Source organism: Mauremys reevesii, linkage group 9 (genome assembly GCF_016161935.1).
Source record: "Mauremys reevesii isolate NIE-2019 linkage group 9, ASM1616193v1, whole genome shotgun sequence".
Classification (NCBI taxonomy): domain Eukaryota; kingdom Metazoa; phylum Chordata; order Testudines; family Geoemydidae; genus Mauremys; species Mauremys reevesii.
The window spans coordinates 93,834,571-93,851,530 of record NC_052631.1 but is presented as its reverse complement, the minus strand read 5'-3'; the positions used below and the strand labels follow the sequence as shown (position 1 = coordinate 93,851,530).

Below are 16,960 nucleotides of genomic sequence, written 5' to 3'. Positions count from 1 at the left end.
TGACAGTTATTGCTCATATATTTATTTGCAGTATTTAGGGTATTTGTGCTGTTTTCTACATTTAGAATGGGGAATTACAGCTAATAGCATCAGTAATGTTTAAAGAACTAGATTGCTAAATTGCAAGCTTTTACGAGCACCTATGTGTCTGTGTGTGCATGTGTGTAGATGTAATGCATATTTTTAAGAGACATGGAAGATCTCTCAAAACTCTCAAGATGGATTCCTGTGTGCTTTTCAGTCTGCAGTTTAACCTGTAACAGGCCCAGGAAGTGAGAGACTGAGGAATCAGCAACTAGTATTAGAATCTAACCAGTGTTTTTTCTATAGTACATGTTTAGGGTTTAAAATTTATCTTGGCTCTTAGTGTATTAAGCTGTATGATACGATGCTTGATGATAACAGTTTACTCTTAACTGTTACCACCTTTGCCCTAAATTGTGCCCTAAAATGTACCCTGCGTTCTCACTGAAATCTGAATATTGGAGAAACAGTTGGTATCTTCATCATTTATAAAAGTTTCCAGCAATTTTAGTGCCTATTTTTAACTGTGGGGAAATCAGGGTACTATATTCTTTCTAAACAACCATTTGTAGCAAAACAGAAAAATATCTTTGAGACTGTAGAGATGTATCTTTCTACTGATTTAGGTTGATTTAAATTGGCAAATTCTGTTGGTAATGATCACTGGATGAAGTGTATTTCAAATAATGGGGCATTTCCTTGTTAGCTGTGGTTTAATGGATCTATTTACTTCCCTAGTTGCTTTTAACCAATAAACTTTGCATTCTGTGACTGACTGACTTTTTTTTTTTAAACCTAGGTTAGCCTTCCCAATGACTCCAGCTGTGTGGAAGAAATATTACGGGTGAGTTTAATCCTTTTGCTCCTATATCATCTTCTAATTATAGTTCTGGTGTCTCATCTTTGTTCAGTAAGATATACAGAGTTCACAATATTATATTTAAATAACACTGTACTAGTGAGTACAAAATTAAAGATGTCAATAATAAAATGTCCAGGTTTGCTAGGCCCAAAATATTACCTGTGTTGGGGCCAGTTCTACATACCCTCATTTCTCCTCTTCCAAAGGTATGTGTACCCTACAGAGCCTATGTCAGCCTAACTATGGTGGCATTGACCCTTAGTATAGATGCTGTGTACACCAGTGGAAGGAATTTTTCTGCCAGTGTCGGAACACCCCCTCCCCAAACGATGTTAGCTATGCTGATTGAAGCACACTTCAGTCAGCATAGCTCAGGGTTTCTCAAACAGGGGTCGCTGCTTGTGTAGGGAAATCCCCTGGAGGGCTGGGCCAGTGTGTTTACCTGCCCTGTCCACAGGTCCAGCTGATCGCGGCTCCCACTGGCCGCGGTTCGCTGCTCTGGGCCAATGCATAAACACACCGGCCCAGCCCGCCAGGGGCTTTCCCTGCACAAGCGGCGACCCCTGTTTGAGAAACCCTGGCATAGCTGCATTTACTGGGGATTTTGCTGGTATGTCTCGAGGCGGTGTGGTTTTTTTCCACACTTTTAAGAGCAATCCCAGGCCCAGGATAGAAGACTCTGGAGATCTGTGGTTGGCGGCCCATACCCCGGTTGGGGTGACGGGCATGAATGAAAAAAAAAAAATCCCAGGTAATCCCAGTCACGGTTCAGGGCTAGCTGCACTCTTGACTGCTCTCAGTCTCAATGAGTGCAGCGCCTTCAGGTGATCAGCCTCTCGCGTTCCCATCCTGTGGCAGAATCCCATGATTTTCCCACTCACAGTTCAGGTGCTAGGCTGCAACCACGCTGAGTACCAAACACGATTGCCTAGTGGTCCCAACTGGATTCAAGCCCTGCAAATCTGCCCTTCAGGAGCTGTGAGCAGTGGTAAACACAGGTCTCAAAATAGCCTCTTGCAAACAAAGTAGTGTTTAATCTTAAGAGCAGGAACAAAACATAAGAAGAAATAGGGTTTTTAACATAACAAACAGTCTACACTCATGAATAAAATTTACATATGCCTAGTTTATCCCAGAAACCCTCATCTTTGGGAATTTGGGGGGTAGAGGGAAGGTCAGCCTGCACCACAGTGGTCCCTGTATCTCTCCCTCTTTGTGCTTCAGGGCATGGACTTTTATCCACTCCAAAGTCCTTTGTTTCCATTTCATGTGTCAGGACCCTCCATCCTGGGGTCACTGGCTACAATGCTGCTCTCAGGATAAAATTGCAAAGGGATCGATACCTGCACTGTCCTTTAAAACCTCTGTGAATGGAGGGCTGTCAGAAAAGTTTGCCTGCTTTCCTGCCTACCTACAAACTAACCCATACCTGAATTAATCCCTAATAAACATATAGCAAACACCACAATAACAATCAAACAAACAGATGGTCATATAATACATATAAAATAATACTGGCATTTCTCACTGGAGCTGGTTGGGAATTTTTCAACTAATCATTTTTTCATCAAAAAGTACACATTTGCCAAAACTGTTCATGAAACAGAGTCAGTTAAATGAATTTCCTCACTCAAAATAACATAGGGGAAAAAATTTTACTCAGGTTTTTTTGGTTCACAAATATTTTTGAAATTTTGACTTCTCATCCCGGGTCAAAATGGAAAAAAAATTCTGAAGTCTTGAAAATATTTTCAGGTAGGAAAAACATTTTCTGCCCAGCTTGATTTCCCATGTTCTTCACCATCCCATTGAAACCAATAAGAATACTCAGTTCAGAGGAGTTTGTCCTTTTATGTATGTATTATCTTCTGATGATGTTAATGGAGTTCTTCATGTGTTCCCAGTGTTCCGCTATAATTTGTGGTCCCTTCTAATTCTGTGATTCTGTGATTCTAAATCAATGTGGGAAGCTAGCACTAGTGTGGAATCTGATGATAAGAAACGTGAAATTGTGTATCCCATGGAGTAATACATCCAAGGAAGGAAAAAACATTGGTTTCAAGCTTCCCAAGGGTTGTTATGTGAAGAATAGAGAGGGAGGGAAAAAATAACGTTGAAAAATTATTAAAAATACTTTTTGTGTTTTTAAACATATTTCTTCATCTCTGTTGTTTATATATTTGAATTATGTTTGTTAATATTGGAAGGAATTAACTGCTGGATGGGAAACAGTTATTTTCAGAAAAACAATGTCAGAAAGAAGTATAATGTAAATTACCATTTCCAAGGGTCAGTCATTCGGGTGACGGTTTTAATGCATGAGCAGCACATATACTCACAAAACACAGGAATATCTTATGGGAATCTGATCCTGTTCCCATCGAAGTTGATGGCAAATCTCCCACTATCTTCAGTGGCTGCATAGTTAGACCCTAGTATGTATTACTGCTACCCTTGTGACCTACCGGTAGTGATCTGCATTGGCATGGACTGAGGTTACATTTCTCAGGCCCAGCACTAAAGCTTGTTGAAGTCAATGTGAGTGTCTCCATTTCCTTTAATGGGCTTTGGACCAGATACATACTCCCTAGGAGCCACTCTTGCTGATGTTGAATTGCACCTTATTCCATGAATAGGCCTATTAAAATCAATGGAACTAAACTTAGTGTGAACAAAGTGCCAGAATCTGGCCTTAGGCTAATAGGGCTGACTAAACCTGGCCGTATTCTGCTCAGATACATCGGTGTGAATCCAGAGTAACTCCATCATAACCAAACATTTTACTACAAAGGCTACTATCAAACACTTTGTAACTATTGGCAAACTCTGCTTAAGAGAGAACCAGGACTAGCATATTGCTGAGGTGTATTTGCAAAGTTGTGTGGGGAACTTTCTCAGAGCCAGCTGGTAATATGCCTGGCTCCAGCCTGTTATGTCAGTCTCCCTTGAGTGCATTTCACCCCAAGTATTTAAGAAAAGTAAGGAAACTAAGCAATTTAACTGAGTTTCATCCTTAAGAAAGTTTCAATAACTCTTGCATTTTGTTTGTCACAGGGCTTTGTATGTAGCAGAGATGTAAGCTGTGAGCGCTCTGATTTTAGAATTCTTTTTTTTTTTAGGCTGATCTTGATTAGTGCTTTTGTAGACCTAGAGGTTTGGGATTCCTAATAGATGCTAACAAATAAAAATGGAGTTTAACTAAGTTTATGGTCAGAACTTACCAGCCAAGGGAGGGGAAAAGGTCCTGTGTCCATTCAGACCCCAGACTCTTCTGAGACAAAATTTCAGTGTTTCAGAATTCCAGAAACACTTAGCCACTTATGTCATCTTGTGTAAGTGCCTGGAGAACTGCTCATGATACCATAACTAAAGGTTAATGATAGACCAGTCTCCTGTTGATTTTGCTTTTCTAACCCGCATGGCTGAGAAGTTTTGTTTAAAAAAAACATTGCCTTCAAATTAAAGCCAAACTGTAAAAGCAAAATGGTACATTTGCATTGATTACAGGCTACCAGTGCTAGACAGATAGTTGGAGATGGATAGATGGAGATAGATAGGCCTCCTTCTGTTCCAAAATATCTCTTCCTATTTAAAGACAATGTGCTATCTGTGGAAGAGCAAATAAAATGAAAAAACAAAACCCAAGAAAATATTTTTCTTTATTCATATGTGACTAATAATATGGATTTAAATTAGCCTGTAAATTGCTAGTCATATACAAAGAGAATTAATTAATAAATTGTGTTACAAACTAGAAAAAAAGTCTGGATGCTTTAAACCAAGGTTCGGAGTCTGATGCTTCTGTTATTTACACCAGTGTGCTCTAATGTCATTGTTACGTGTTGTTTGCATTGCGGTAACATGGAGAGGCCAGTGGCCATTGTGCTAAGCACTTTACAGACACGGAACAAAAGGGCAGTCGCTATCCAAATAGTTTAGGGTCTAAATGAATAGAGTTACTCCTGATTTACATCATTGCAAAGGAGAGGAGAGTCAGGCCTGCTGAGCATTCATTTACCTCACTTTGACTTTCAAAGTTGTGGCCAATATGGTTGTGGAATAAATACTGAGTGTTGTGACCAGAGGCCAGCATCTGCTTTCATTTATACACGTGTAAATCGGAAATAACCGTTTTGACTTTAATTCCTCTTCCTGTTACCTTTGGTGGATCTGATGCCACTAGATACCTCTAGTACTTGCATGACTGGAACACAGTGATGAGACTGTAGTCATCCCATGCACGCTTGCCTGGGGCTAGCCACAGTCTAGTGATATATGTGTGTAGGGAAACAAATACTGCCCTCAGATTCATTTTCAGCTCCCGTGCATTTCATTGTACGGGCCGGGCAGGGGGCAAAATTTGTCCCAGGGAATGCAAGCTAACAGTGGTGTTTCACTGCAACGGGATTTCTGCAGAACTCTGCAGGAATCTCCTTTAAGATGTATTAGCTCTGCCCTAGAAAATCTTGCTGACTCTGCAGGAATTCAAGCCAATTAAGTCTGCTCTCACTGCAAGAATCTGCCAACCAGTGAAATGCAGCCACCTCTGGAACGAAATAGGTCATTGTACAAAACACTGCATAGAGCGTTAGAACAGGAAAAGGATACTTCATCCCTTGGAAATTCCAGGAGGAATTTTAGGAAGGCTGAATGTAATTTTTAGGGCCAGATCTTCAGCTGGTGCAAACTGGCACAACCCCACTGGAATCAAGATCTGGCCCTATATATAAAAACTAATCATTTCCGTGTTGCTAAATTCCTCTTTTTACAGTGAGGTAAACATTTAAATCTAAAAAGCTGCCACAGCATAGCAGGGCAGAAGAATTCTAGAAGGTGTCTATTTCACGGTAGTGTCGTGTCAAGTAACTGGATAGATTTCTGATATTATACAGACAGCTGTGATATTAATTAAAAGCTTTCTAGTCTAGAAGCAAAACAAATCCTAAATATAATTTAAATTGTAATTAGTATAAAAATGACTGGAGTTAAATGAGAAAAGTCTATAATTTATACTGTCTTCTCTTCTTCTGATGACTAGCTCATATCTAATGACATTGGAGAATATGTAAATTGATCAGCAGGTGAAAATGCCCTTGACTGGGTAAATTATGTGTAGTATTACCTTTCTCATGCCATTTGAAAGCACTAATGGATTTAATATGTATTATCCATAGCGGAGGTGAGCTGTTCACAGAGCAAAATTAGCCTGTAACAGATATAGCCCATTATTTGCCCCTCAGTAATTGTTTTCTCTTCTAAAATACAAACCAACACTGAAGAACGATGCTAAACCTAATTATAATAATTGTAATTTGAAAAATACAGGTACGCTGTCCAGCGTGGTTACAAATGCACTTAGTAGCTGACAAGCAGTTTAAATATTTTCATGTGAAATCTGGGGGTTTGCTGAGAGGGACATGATGTGAATTTAAAACAATTCTACAGACGTCATTGGACAAGTGAATAATGAGCTGACTGGCCTAGTAAATCATGTGAACCTGTCAAATGTGGGAACACGTTGGGGAGGAGATGATGTCAAATAACAGTAACTTAGCAACCTAGCATTTAGCTGTCCAGAGAACGAGGAAGAGTAGCCACTTTTAAATAGCTGAGTAAATAAACGAATCCCTAGATGTCTTAGGTGTGCCGTAAAAATAGCCCTGCACCGTATGTTTTCCGTCGAGCTCCTTTTTTCTCCTGGATAACGTGATTTTTTATTTCTATTGAAATGAAAAAAGAGATTGAAAAGCATACTCACGTGTAAATGTGTATCCATGCATCTGTACCTCGACTGGAGGGAAGGCTCAGGAAGCACTCCTTGAACAGGCAGTCACCTACTTTGAAGACTACAGGATATTGCGAGTACTTTCTTCCTCTCCCCCCTTCCCCTTTAGACATCGTTTATGAACACAAAGACGTCTATGGGTAAAAATAATTAAAATAAATATAAAATAAAATAAAACAATTTAATTTCTTGAGACTCCCCAAAACAACATATTGCCAACTTTAAAATAATGTTTTCTCAGTAGATGAAGGGCCAATTTTTGCTCTTCCATCAGTGGAAATCAAAGGGTAGTTCCACTGACCACTGAATTGTTCTCTTGTTTACAATAGTGTAAATGAGGAATAGCTCCACTTCCTCCTGTTGCTGTACTAAGCTGATTTACCCCATAATTATTCTGGTGTAAATGAGAGCAGAACTTGGCCCTAAGCCTGCATCTAAACACAGAATTCAGCCCAATGGGGCTATTATGTAGCGGCACTCTGGAAATATGAGACTACTGGGTGCTTTGTTCAGACCAGAGTTTTGTAGCTGATCTTGTTAACACCAGCAGGAGTAACGCCAGTGAAGTCAATAGAATTACTTGGGCCTGTTGTTTCTGGTGTTTTACACCTTATATAGCCATTTAAACCAGTGCCACAGGGGGGCCCCGTCTTCAGTTGAATTCGGGTTGGTCCAGGTCCGAGGGGAGGGCAAAGATGGCTGGATGTATGCCACCTTATGCCCCCAACTCTAGGGCAGTCACCCAGTGCAATGTAAACTAGCCTGGGGATACTCTAAGTTACATCTGAGTCATTCTGGCAGCTGAGGATCATTGGAGCATTGCAGTATCCCAGCCATGTCTCTTTAGAGTGGCAAAGCTCCTCATTCGCCCCCTATGGAAGGCTGGCTATGCTAATTTTGTGCTCGTAGAGGATTCCCCTACGTTAGGGACATCATGATGTGACCACCTAGGCCAACTTTAAGTCTGCTGTGTTCTGCCAGATCAGAGCCAAGCAGACTTCGTGGGGGTGGGGGCAGGATCTCACCCTGGGAGTGCAGGTGTAAAATGCTTCCAAAGAAGAATGGTGATATTTTGCACGTGCTTGGCACAGGTGTAAATGACTACAGAAAGGTTAAGGCACTGAAAGGTCAGGACCTCAGCAGTATAGACAAGTGGAAGTGAGATCAGTTTCAGGCCCCAAGTAATTTGCCTACAGAGATCTTATTTTGTATTTTTAAAATATTAAGCAAATTAGTTGGCAATGCAAAGACTGGTAATTACACAACAAGTCTATTCTGGCCTATCTATACTGGAACAATAGAAATATTACAAACAGATAGAGGGAGCTTACACTGTACCTATTTCCAACGCAATATTCAACTCTGTTTTCTTATCTCCATGAATGTAATATTTTAACACACATTTTGTAGAGCCAGATTGAAATGTTGCCAATTTCAGTCACATTATTTAATTCCACTATCGTTGCCAGATTTAATATTACTGCTAAAATTACTGTAAAGTAAATTGGCACCATCACAATGAACACAACATTGACTAGCATTTGGCAATGTGTTAATGTATCTGAAGAGAATAAGGTGATTCTTATCTGTCAAATGAATGAAAATGTACTAATTTGGTCCCAGTTCCCATGCTCTTCACCAGCTCCGTTATACAAAAAGAACCACTTTGTAGGCTTTTTTTCTCTTTATAATCACCTCCAGAGTGAGTTAACATAGATTTTAATGTCTCACATGATGTACATCCTTGCTCCCATTAAATACACTCAGTGTCATGGCAAAGATTGTAAGAAGAATGGAAAACTGCACAAAAGGAATCCAGGTTGGGGATGAAGAGGGTAAGATTGCCATTAGCGATGGGAAAATTGGCTTAGGTGAAATAGAGCCAACCTCAAACATTGCTCAAACCTCTAACTGAAGTCAAACTTCACCTCTTTGTGGTGTTTGAAAAAGTTTAGATAGCTTTTTATACTACTTTCAAATGCCTCTGAACTTTGAGGACCAGAGAGAACTGGAAGCAAAAAACCAAAATACTGTGAGAGAGGCAGTTCCTGGGGCTTCTTACAGTTGACTGTCAACATGAACTTTTCTCACAAGATTACCAGTCCAGATTTGCAGGCCCAAGGGGCCCGAGTCTCCCCTCAGTTACGTCAGTGTACATAAGGAATAGCTCCATTGAATTCAGTAATGACTTCAGTGAAAGAGAGGAAAAAGAAGGAGGTCGATCCAGGTGGCGCTCAATCTGCCAGGAGGCAACATCCCTTTGGGAGTCACCATGGTGGTGACTTACAGTGTTTGGCCCTTCACCAAAACTGTACTGAGGGTCCTCTCTTGACTGCCTCAGGGAGTACATAAATCCCTTGTGAAAACTGTAGTAGGACGTTTTGAATGTACTCTACCTGGCCGTCCTGAAGTACCAGATTACAAAGTGATAACAACTTGTGACCTATGGAACAAGCTTCTATCAAGCATAAGAGCCACTAGAGGCTAGCATGCTCCACTTCTGTGTACTATGAAGATAAATCAATCTATAAATAAAGTCCTGGTTTGAAACACACCCCGTTAAATATTTCTCTGTTCTCCAATGAATCATTTCTGTATTTCATCTTATCCTGTCATAGTGAAACACAGTAAATATGGGCATGAGTGTTTAAACTGCTGGCAATGTTACCTTTCATTTAAGTAGATTAATAATGCGTAGTTTACATAACAAATTCTGTGCCTTGGGCACAGAAATACGACATTGCAAACATATTCTAATGGAGCCATTAGGGTTTGTGAATGAGTATGTGTTTTACAAACAGTTGTGGTATGAAATGACAGAACCAATATCATTTTCTGTCAGATCTTTATCTTATAGAAGGGGAGGGCTGCACTCTGTCAGCCTTCAGGGCAGAGACTGCAGGTTTAAAGCAACAATCTAAGATCTATGATGTACAGCTGGTGGGAAACCCCATTATAAATTAGCCAGGCCAAAGGAGTTGGTTGGTCCATTGGAAGATAACCTAGCTCCCATGTAGTTAGCTCAGAGAGATCACACGCTCTTTTCTCCTTCTCTCTCTTGGTATTCAGGGCTGGAGCTGGGGCTAAACAGGCCAGCAGTGATCAAGGGGAAAGTAGGACTGGCACGGAACATGTGATTAGATGCCTCTTCAGAAAGCTTATCCCCAACTATGACTTATGGACATATGTTGCACAGCCCCAGTGGAAACTTCAGGAAGCACTGTGTATAATTCATCCCAGAGCTCACTACCATACAGTAGGAGTGGGATCCTTACCTTCACAGTGAACAATACCACAAGGGCAGTGTGGGCTCATCTCCTTCTCCTTCCACCCAACCTCCCTACCTCTTTGCCAGGGGCCACCCCACCTGCTCAGGCGGCCTTGGAATCAGTCGCATCAGCCACTGCAGAGGTCCCAGAAAGTCACAGAATCTGTAACTTCTGTGACCTCCGTCACAGACTCGGAGCCTTAATAATGATACCAGTCTCTCTTTTGCAAAGCGTTTTGCATGTTGTGATGAAAAATGCTATAGAAAAGCTAGGTGGTGGTATTACAGTGGTCCCTTCTGGCTTTAGAATCTGTGCATCTCTGGGTACAATGCAAAACAGGCATTTTTTATTACATAAATTGTTATTGCCTCTCTCGCCCTCTCTTTCGATGAGAGGAGACTTAATAAAACTGTTCGGAACCTCAAAAAAGATTTGAGTTTGGTTTGAGGAATGGGTGGAAGTTCTGGGAGGTGAGTCATTTTGTTTTAACTGAATCTGTGTCTGGTTATAACTGTATTTGGGCTTTCTGACCTGTACATCTACGTTCCTAGGGATGAGTTGCCAGTTTGCCTGGAAAAGGAGATCTCTGCAGATACTTTAATACAAATTGGGGCTCAGATTTAGTCATGAAGCACTTCTTCGTAAGAGAACAAAGTGTCAGCAGAGTTCTTCATTGGAGGCCTATTTCCATGAAAACAGTTGTCACTCTTTTTTCCTCAGCAACTGAGCTTTTGTTACTTTTAAAAGAAGTTTTCATGATCTCCTCATTACCATTTTTCTTAATGCGATAACTGTAAACTTCAAGAAAGCTATCATGTTTGAAAGGATACAGCCGCCCTTAGAAATGTTATACTAACTACTTATGTTCTCCTTTGAAAAGGCTGAGACTGGGGATTTCACTAAATGTATCATTTTGTCTCCTTTTGCTGCAGCATTGTCATTTTATAGTGTCTTTCACTTATAACACAAGCTATCCTTCAAAAAGAATGCCGTGTTACTGCATCTAGCCTTTGTATCTCTCCAGCAAAGTGAGATCAACAACTCCCTTTGGTAATTGCTGGAACATGATAATAAATTGCATGTTGTACTGAAAAAATACTCCTTGGCAGGTTTATTCCAGTTCCACTTTGTATAATAACTGGCAATTGTCATTGCTTGACACTTGCTGGAGTTATGAATAACACTAGCTGCTTAGAGCTAACTAGCAGAGTAATCATGGTTCTGCTGGGTGGTCTCTACTTGGGCGTCTATCCAGCGTGCTTGTATGACCCCTGATAAACCATTGCTAATGAACAGTCTGCTAGTGCTTTCGAGCCAGCTGAAGGCAACAAAGACAATCCATGTCATAGTCTGGTAATTTAGATACATTTTTGAAGGATGCTGATAAATTAGAGAGGGTTCAGAGAGGAGCCACAAGAAAGATTAAAAGATTAGAAAACATGCCTTATAGTGTTAGACTCAAGGAGCTCAATCTATTTAGTTTAACAAAAGAATGTTAAGGGGTGACTTGATTATAGTTTGTAAGTGCCTACGTGGGGAACAAGTATTTAATAATGAGCTCTTCAGTGTAGCAGAGAAAGGTATAAAGCAAACCAATAGCTTGGAGTTGAAGCTGGAAAATACTCAGACTGGAAATAAGGCATCATTTTTTAACGGTGAGAGTGATTCACCATTGCAACAATTTAGCAAGGGCCACGATGGATTCTCTATCGCTGACCATTTTTAAATCAGGATTGGATGTTTTTCTAAAAGATCTGCTCTTGGAATTATTGTGGGGACGTTCTTGGGCCTGTGGCATATAGGAGGTCAGGGAAAGCCCCTGGTGGGCCAGGCCGGTTTGTTTACCTGCCGTGTCCGCAGGTTCAGCCAATCACGGCTCCCAGTGGTTGTGGTTCGCTCCTCCAGGCCAATGGGAGCTGCCGGAAGCAGTGGCCAGCATGTCCCTCGGCCCGCGCCACTTCCAGCAGCTCCCATTGACCAGGAGCAGCGAACCGCGGCCACTGGGAGCATGATCGGCCTAAGCTGCAGATGCGGCAGGTAAACAAAACAGCCCGGCTCTCCAGGGGCTTTCCCTGCACAAGCGGCGGAACAAGTTTGGGAACCACTGGACTAGATGATCACAATGGTCCCTGCTGGCCTTGGAATCTGTGAAGCTAAGAATCTATGACACCAATTGCAGGAATTCTCTGACCACCCGCGACTTGCTAAATCATCACAATAGTGCACTTTGCATTGTTGGCTACCCCAGGCTTTCCCAATTATAAGTGAGGCTAGGACTTTTTTTTTAGTTATTTATTCAGTAGGTTCCAGTATTGTGCTGGGCACTGCACCTGACACAAAGTGAGACAGTTCCTGCCCCGAAGAGTTTACAGTCTCAGACATTGGATTAATGGGTTATTACAACAATCTGTAACTCACTAGCCCTCTTTTCCTCCTATGACTACAGGGGTGTTAACGGGCCACTTTTCCTTGAATGGTCCCTTAGAATATGTACTAACTACTTATGTGAAACTATCTATTCAACCTTGTCATTTAGTCTGTACAGTCTCAGAGGCAGACATAGAGAAGATCTGATACGCTGAGCAGCTTGTGTACATTGTGAGTGACGTGAATCTTTAGTTGGGACTTGTGGGAGGTTAGAAAGGTGGGATAGCAAACTGGTAGGGAAATGGAGAAGCCACTCCATGCGTGGGAGTTGGTTTGGAAGAAGACAAGGAAATGGTGAAAAAAACCCAGTCTCTAAAAGGCTTGAGCTAAAAGAGAATTTCCAAGTGTTTATCTCTTCCGCCTTCTGACACACATTTGAGAGATTTTGACATTTCAGTAAGAGGCACTGGTGACACATTGCTGCCAGTCGATCATAGTCCATCAGTGTAAGAAGGGAGAGCTACATTTCCACACATACACAGGGAAGTTCATATTCCAGTACTGATCTTGTGGCAGTGAAGGAGATCTGGCAGAATCTTTGGTCTGGGTAAAAAAGCAGCCTTGGGAAAGGCTTTCTCAATACACATGATACAATGCTGTGTACTAGCTTCAGTTGTTTTGGTTTCATTAAAATTGGATTCCAAACACAATCACGGTTTATACAAAATAACTTGGGTTAAACTCAAATGGAACATAAAGTGTCATTTTTTTAAATCTTCCTCTATATGCCAAATCAAGTGATCAGTGCTCCTTTATTAACAATAAAGCTAATGTGTTATTGGGTCAGGTTGCTGATGTTGAAATCCTTGGGGATTTGAGTGGAATCATCTTCAGCATATCGTAAGGATGTGGATTTTAAACTGGCTACACTGGGCCCAAGACTGAGCGTGCAGGGTAGAATGAAGTGTTTCAGTCTCCAAAACAAATTGTGCAGTTTAGTTATGCCCATTATTGAATTTGGAGATGTTTCTTTTCACTGCTCAAGTGTTAGTGCTCCAGAAATTAAATGGGCTTCATAATAAGTTACATAGATCTGTCTTGTCATGTGAATAAATAACCATTCATTGTATTTTGTATGAAAAAAAATGAATTGATTACATCTGGCAATGAAAAGGAGGTGGTGTAATTTATTGTACAAATGTGCACAGGGTAGCACCGTAGGGTGTTCACAGTCTTGTTTTGTAACTGTAAGTTGTAATTATGTTCTCTTCTCAGTGCAAACCCTAAGTTTGAGGGTTTCAAGGAAGAAAACAGTCAATACGAGACATGCTTTTTTGCTTGTGTAGCTCTGAATGGATGGAACAAATTACCAGATTCCCTTAAACAATTGCCAGTGCTGAATAGTTTCAAAAAAGCAGTTGCTTATTTGCTTGAAGGAACCGTGCCAATGTTTTTTAAATTGCAGAGATGAAATTATATGTTGGTATTAGTAACTTTTCAAAGAATTAGCTTTTTATTGCTTATTGTGCTTTTGTTTATATGATGCTGTTCTATTGTCAGGATGTTATGCTGGAATATAACAGTTCAATGTGTACTTCCTGTCTCCTGGGAGCTGCATGAAAATTAGATGTGCCATCCCAGGAGATTATTCCAAGCAAGTATCATTTTGAATGAAAAAAATAAATGGAATATGACTGTGCCTGTCAGTGGAGTTGGGAAGCTGTGGGAGGCATTGTATTAGCAGTGCTAGGCCACAGCAAGACTTCATCACTATGTATTGGGCAATAGAGTCATTAGTTTAGTCACCCAGAACGAGATGCAGAAAGATGCTGGGGGTTTTTGTAGGGGACTTCTGGTACAAGTGACTGAAAAGGATCCAAAAAGGTACAAGACATTTGTACGAATCACATTAATGTCTATAGCTCCAGCTGTTCCCATTAATATATTTTGGAAGGGTATTAAACGTCCTGCCTTAGTGTTTGAGCCAGTTTTTAACTATTAGTGCTTAAGCTGAGTCCTAATGTGAGATGTGAAGAAGAGCTCTGTGTAAGTTCAGAAGCTTGTCTCTTTTACCAATAGAAGTTGGCCCAGTAAAAGAACAGATTTAAAAATTTTATTAAGATGACGTTAAAAAAAAAAGTGAATAGTAGAGAGTTTAAGCATAGAAGTTTCTGGTTATCAGGGAATAACATACAGATTATCGAGGGTGCAAAATTTGGTTTAAGATTGGGTGGCATAAGGAATACATAATCTGCAGTATCCCCGATTGGAGGTAAAAGGTTGATGGGTCAAAGTACAGAAACTGAGATATGAGGGTATGAAGTTCATAAAGTGGCTATGTTCGGGTGTGGAGTATAATGAGGGGATATGAGGAGGAGGATGGATTGACTCTCATTTGGGGAGATTTAATGTTCAGGGAGTTTATGGTTCCAGTTGATATGATCCAACGGAGAAAGTCTCTTGGTCCCTTTCTCGTAGTCGAAGAACGATGTCACTCTGGCTCACACCTCGTGGTACTGTCGGGGGCTGGTGATGTGCTCGATGTAGATGTCCCTGGACTATCGGATGGTGTCTGAGACCATGAGGCGCCGCATGAGCCATGCGTAGCATTGACCGATCCCGCAGGTCCGCAGCACACGCTCATTGCAGGGCTCACAGGCGCCCAGGGCTCCAACAATCAGGGTGTCCATCTGCACCTCGTATCCCTTCTCTCTCAGGGTGTCGGCCAGGGGGGCATACTTTTGCAGCTTACAAGCTCGGGCTTCACAAAATGCTGGGGTTCTGTTCTCAAAGGAGACTGTGACATCGAAGAGGATGATCTTTTTCTTGGTCTCGTCGGTGAAGACGATGTCAGGTCGTAGGTGGCTGTCGGTACCGGGGATGGTGCAGTTCACGGAGATCTCCCCCAGACGTGGTGCGATGGCTTTCACGGGGCGGTTCTGGATGGTGTTGTGGTGCAGCTGCCAGGCTCTGGAGTGGGGTTTGCAGCTGCACAGGACATGGGGCAGGGTCTCGTTGGAGTAGCTGCACGTCCTGCAACGCTTGTCTCGGTTCCCATGGCGGACGGCTCCGTTGAGTGGGACGCAGTTGAGCCGGGCACAGTGGATGAACCGCCAGTCAGTGAAACGGCTGAAGCTGCCCACAGCGAGGAAGTGGTTGCTGGCGTCCCACTTGCTGGTCAACTCAAAGGCTTTACCCTGGTCTGCTTTACGCTTCAGGGTTTCCATGTACAGCGAGCGGATGGCAGCCTTCAGGGTCCTCTCCAGCAAGCCCCCGTCACTCAGGGTGACGATGGTGTTGCCATCAGACCTGATCTGCGGCACCCGGACTCCCAGCTCCTGGCGCTCCTCGCACCACTCCCAGCGGCAGCCGATGCGCTTTCCCAGGCGATGCATGGCGTTGCGAGTGCGGGACCACAGTGAAGCGATGTCGCGCCCGTCCCATCAGAATTTCCCATCCAGGAAGCCGCACGGGAAGGTGGCGATGTCTTGGTTGGAGGGGGCTCTGCTGATCCACTTCTCTGTTGCTTCACGCAGGGCGTTCGCTGCTATATTCCTTACTGTGGCGTCGGGACATGTCGGCAGGCGGAAGGCATCGGTGGTCACCGCGACATTGCACAGATCACCCATGCGGGGGACATTGGCGCCGCCCTGCCTGTGGGAGATGTAGACCATATTACCTGATGCTCATTGTCCCCCATCTGCCTTCTGTGGGATTCTTGTACTTTCCTCTAAAGCATCTGGGGCTGGCCACTCTCAGAGACAGGACCCTGGACTAGGTGAAGCTCAGGCAGGATCTTTCCCAGCAGATGATACCAGCCAAGAGGACAGTTCTTGAGATGTGTTACTATTTTGTATGGCACAGCATGACACACTTGCTTAGCCAAGCTGTAGGGCCTTGATTGCCCATGCCACTTACGTGAGAAGAGTGGATGTACCATGCTCTTGGCTTCATGGAAGGGGAAGGGCCATCTCAGAGGCATCATCTGTTGGCCTCTCCCTGAGACCTTGCAGATGCCGCTATGTAGACATTCTGCAGGGTGTTGGCTGGCCAAAGCGGACTGAGTTGGGGATCAGCTATATCATCCCATGCTCAAACCCTGGATTTACCCGTGGAAACTCAGGCAGGAATTATTGCTAATGACTGAGGCAATGGCAGTAAGGCTCAGGGCTCCAGCTTCTGTGAATCTGGGATGTCTTTCCCATCATATCCCATGATACTCCAGTCTTGGGAGGCCTCACCTTTCCTTTAATCCCCTCCCACTTTCCCATGGCAACTTTCCCTTCTATTTCCCCGTGAAGTTCTGCTTGGTTTGTTAGACAGGACTATTCCATTTGGCTGATTCAGTTCTGAAAGCTTGTCACTGCCCTTCTACATGTTACTCACACAAATAACCTAAATATGGAAAGAAGAGTGACGGTAAACTGCAAACTCTTAATTATGAGCCCATAGGGGAGTAGTTTTCCTTTCAGAAAGGACGTGATTTAGGACTTCTGCTCCAACTAAAATTCCTACTAAAACCAAAGGATGTTTTGCCTGAGTCAGGAGTATCAGGGTTTTGACCTCTCTCTCTCTCTCGCCTATGCTCATTGCCTTCTTAAGCTACAGTTCCTAATCAATTTTCAGAGGGGACTCTATTATATGGACTGGAAC

The 16,960-nt window shown here is 42.5% G+C and overlaps 1 protein-coding gene across 7 annotated transcripts in view; it reads left to right on the top strand.

Annotated features, from left to right (window-relative positions):
- The window catches only part of AFF2 (AF4/FMR2 family member 2), a 488,228-nt gene that overhangs the window by 316,083 nt on the left and 155,185 nt on the right, over positions 1–16,960 (top strand). For all 7 annotated transcript variants that reach the window (XR_005584619.1, XM_039488230.1, XM_039488233.1 and 4 more), the window contains one exon: positions 824–868. Coding sequence is in view for 6 of the 7 variants with exons in the window: in XM_039488230.1 (XP_039344164.1) it covers positions 824–868 (45 nt within the window). In the remaining variant the exon portion in view is untranslated. The remainder of the gene's footprint in view (positions 1–823; positions 869–16,960) is intronic.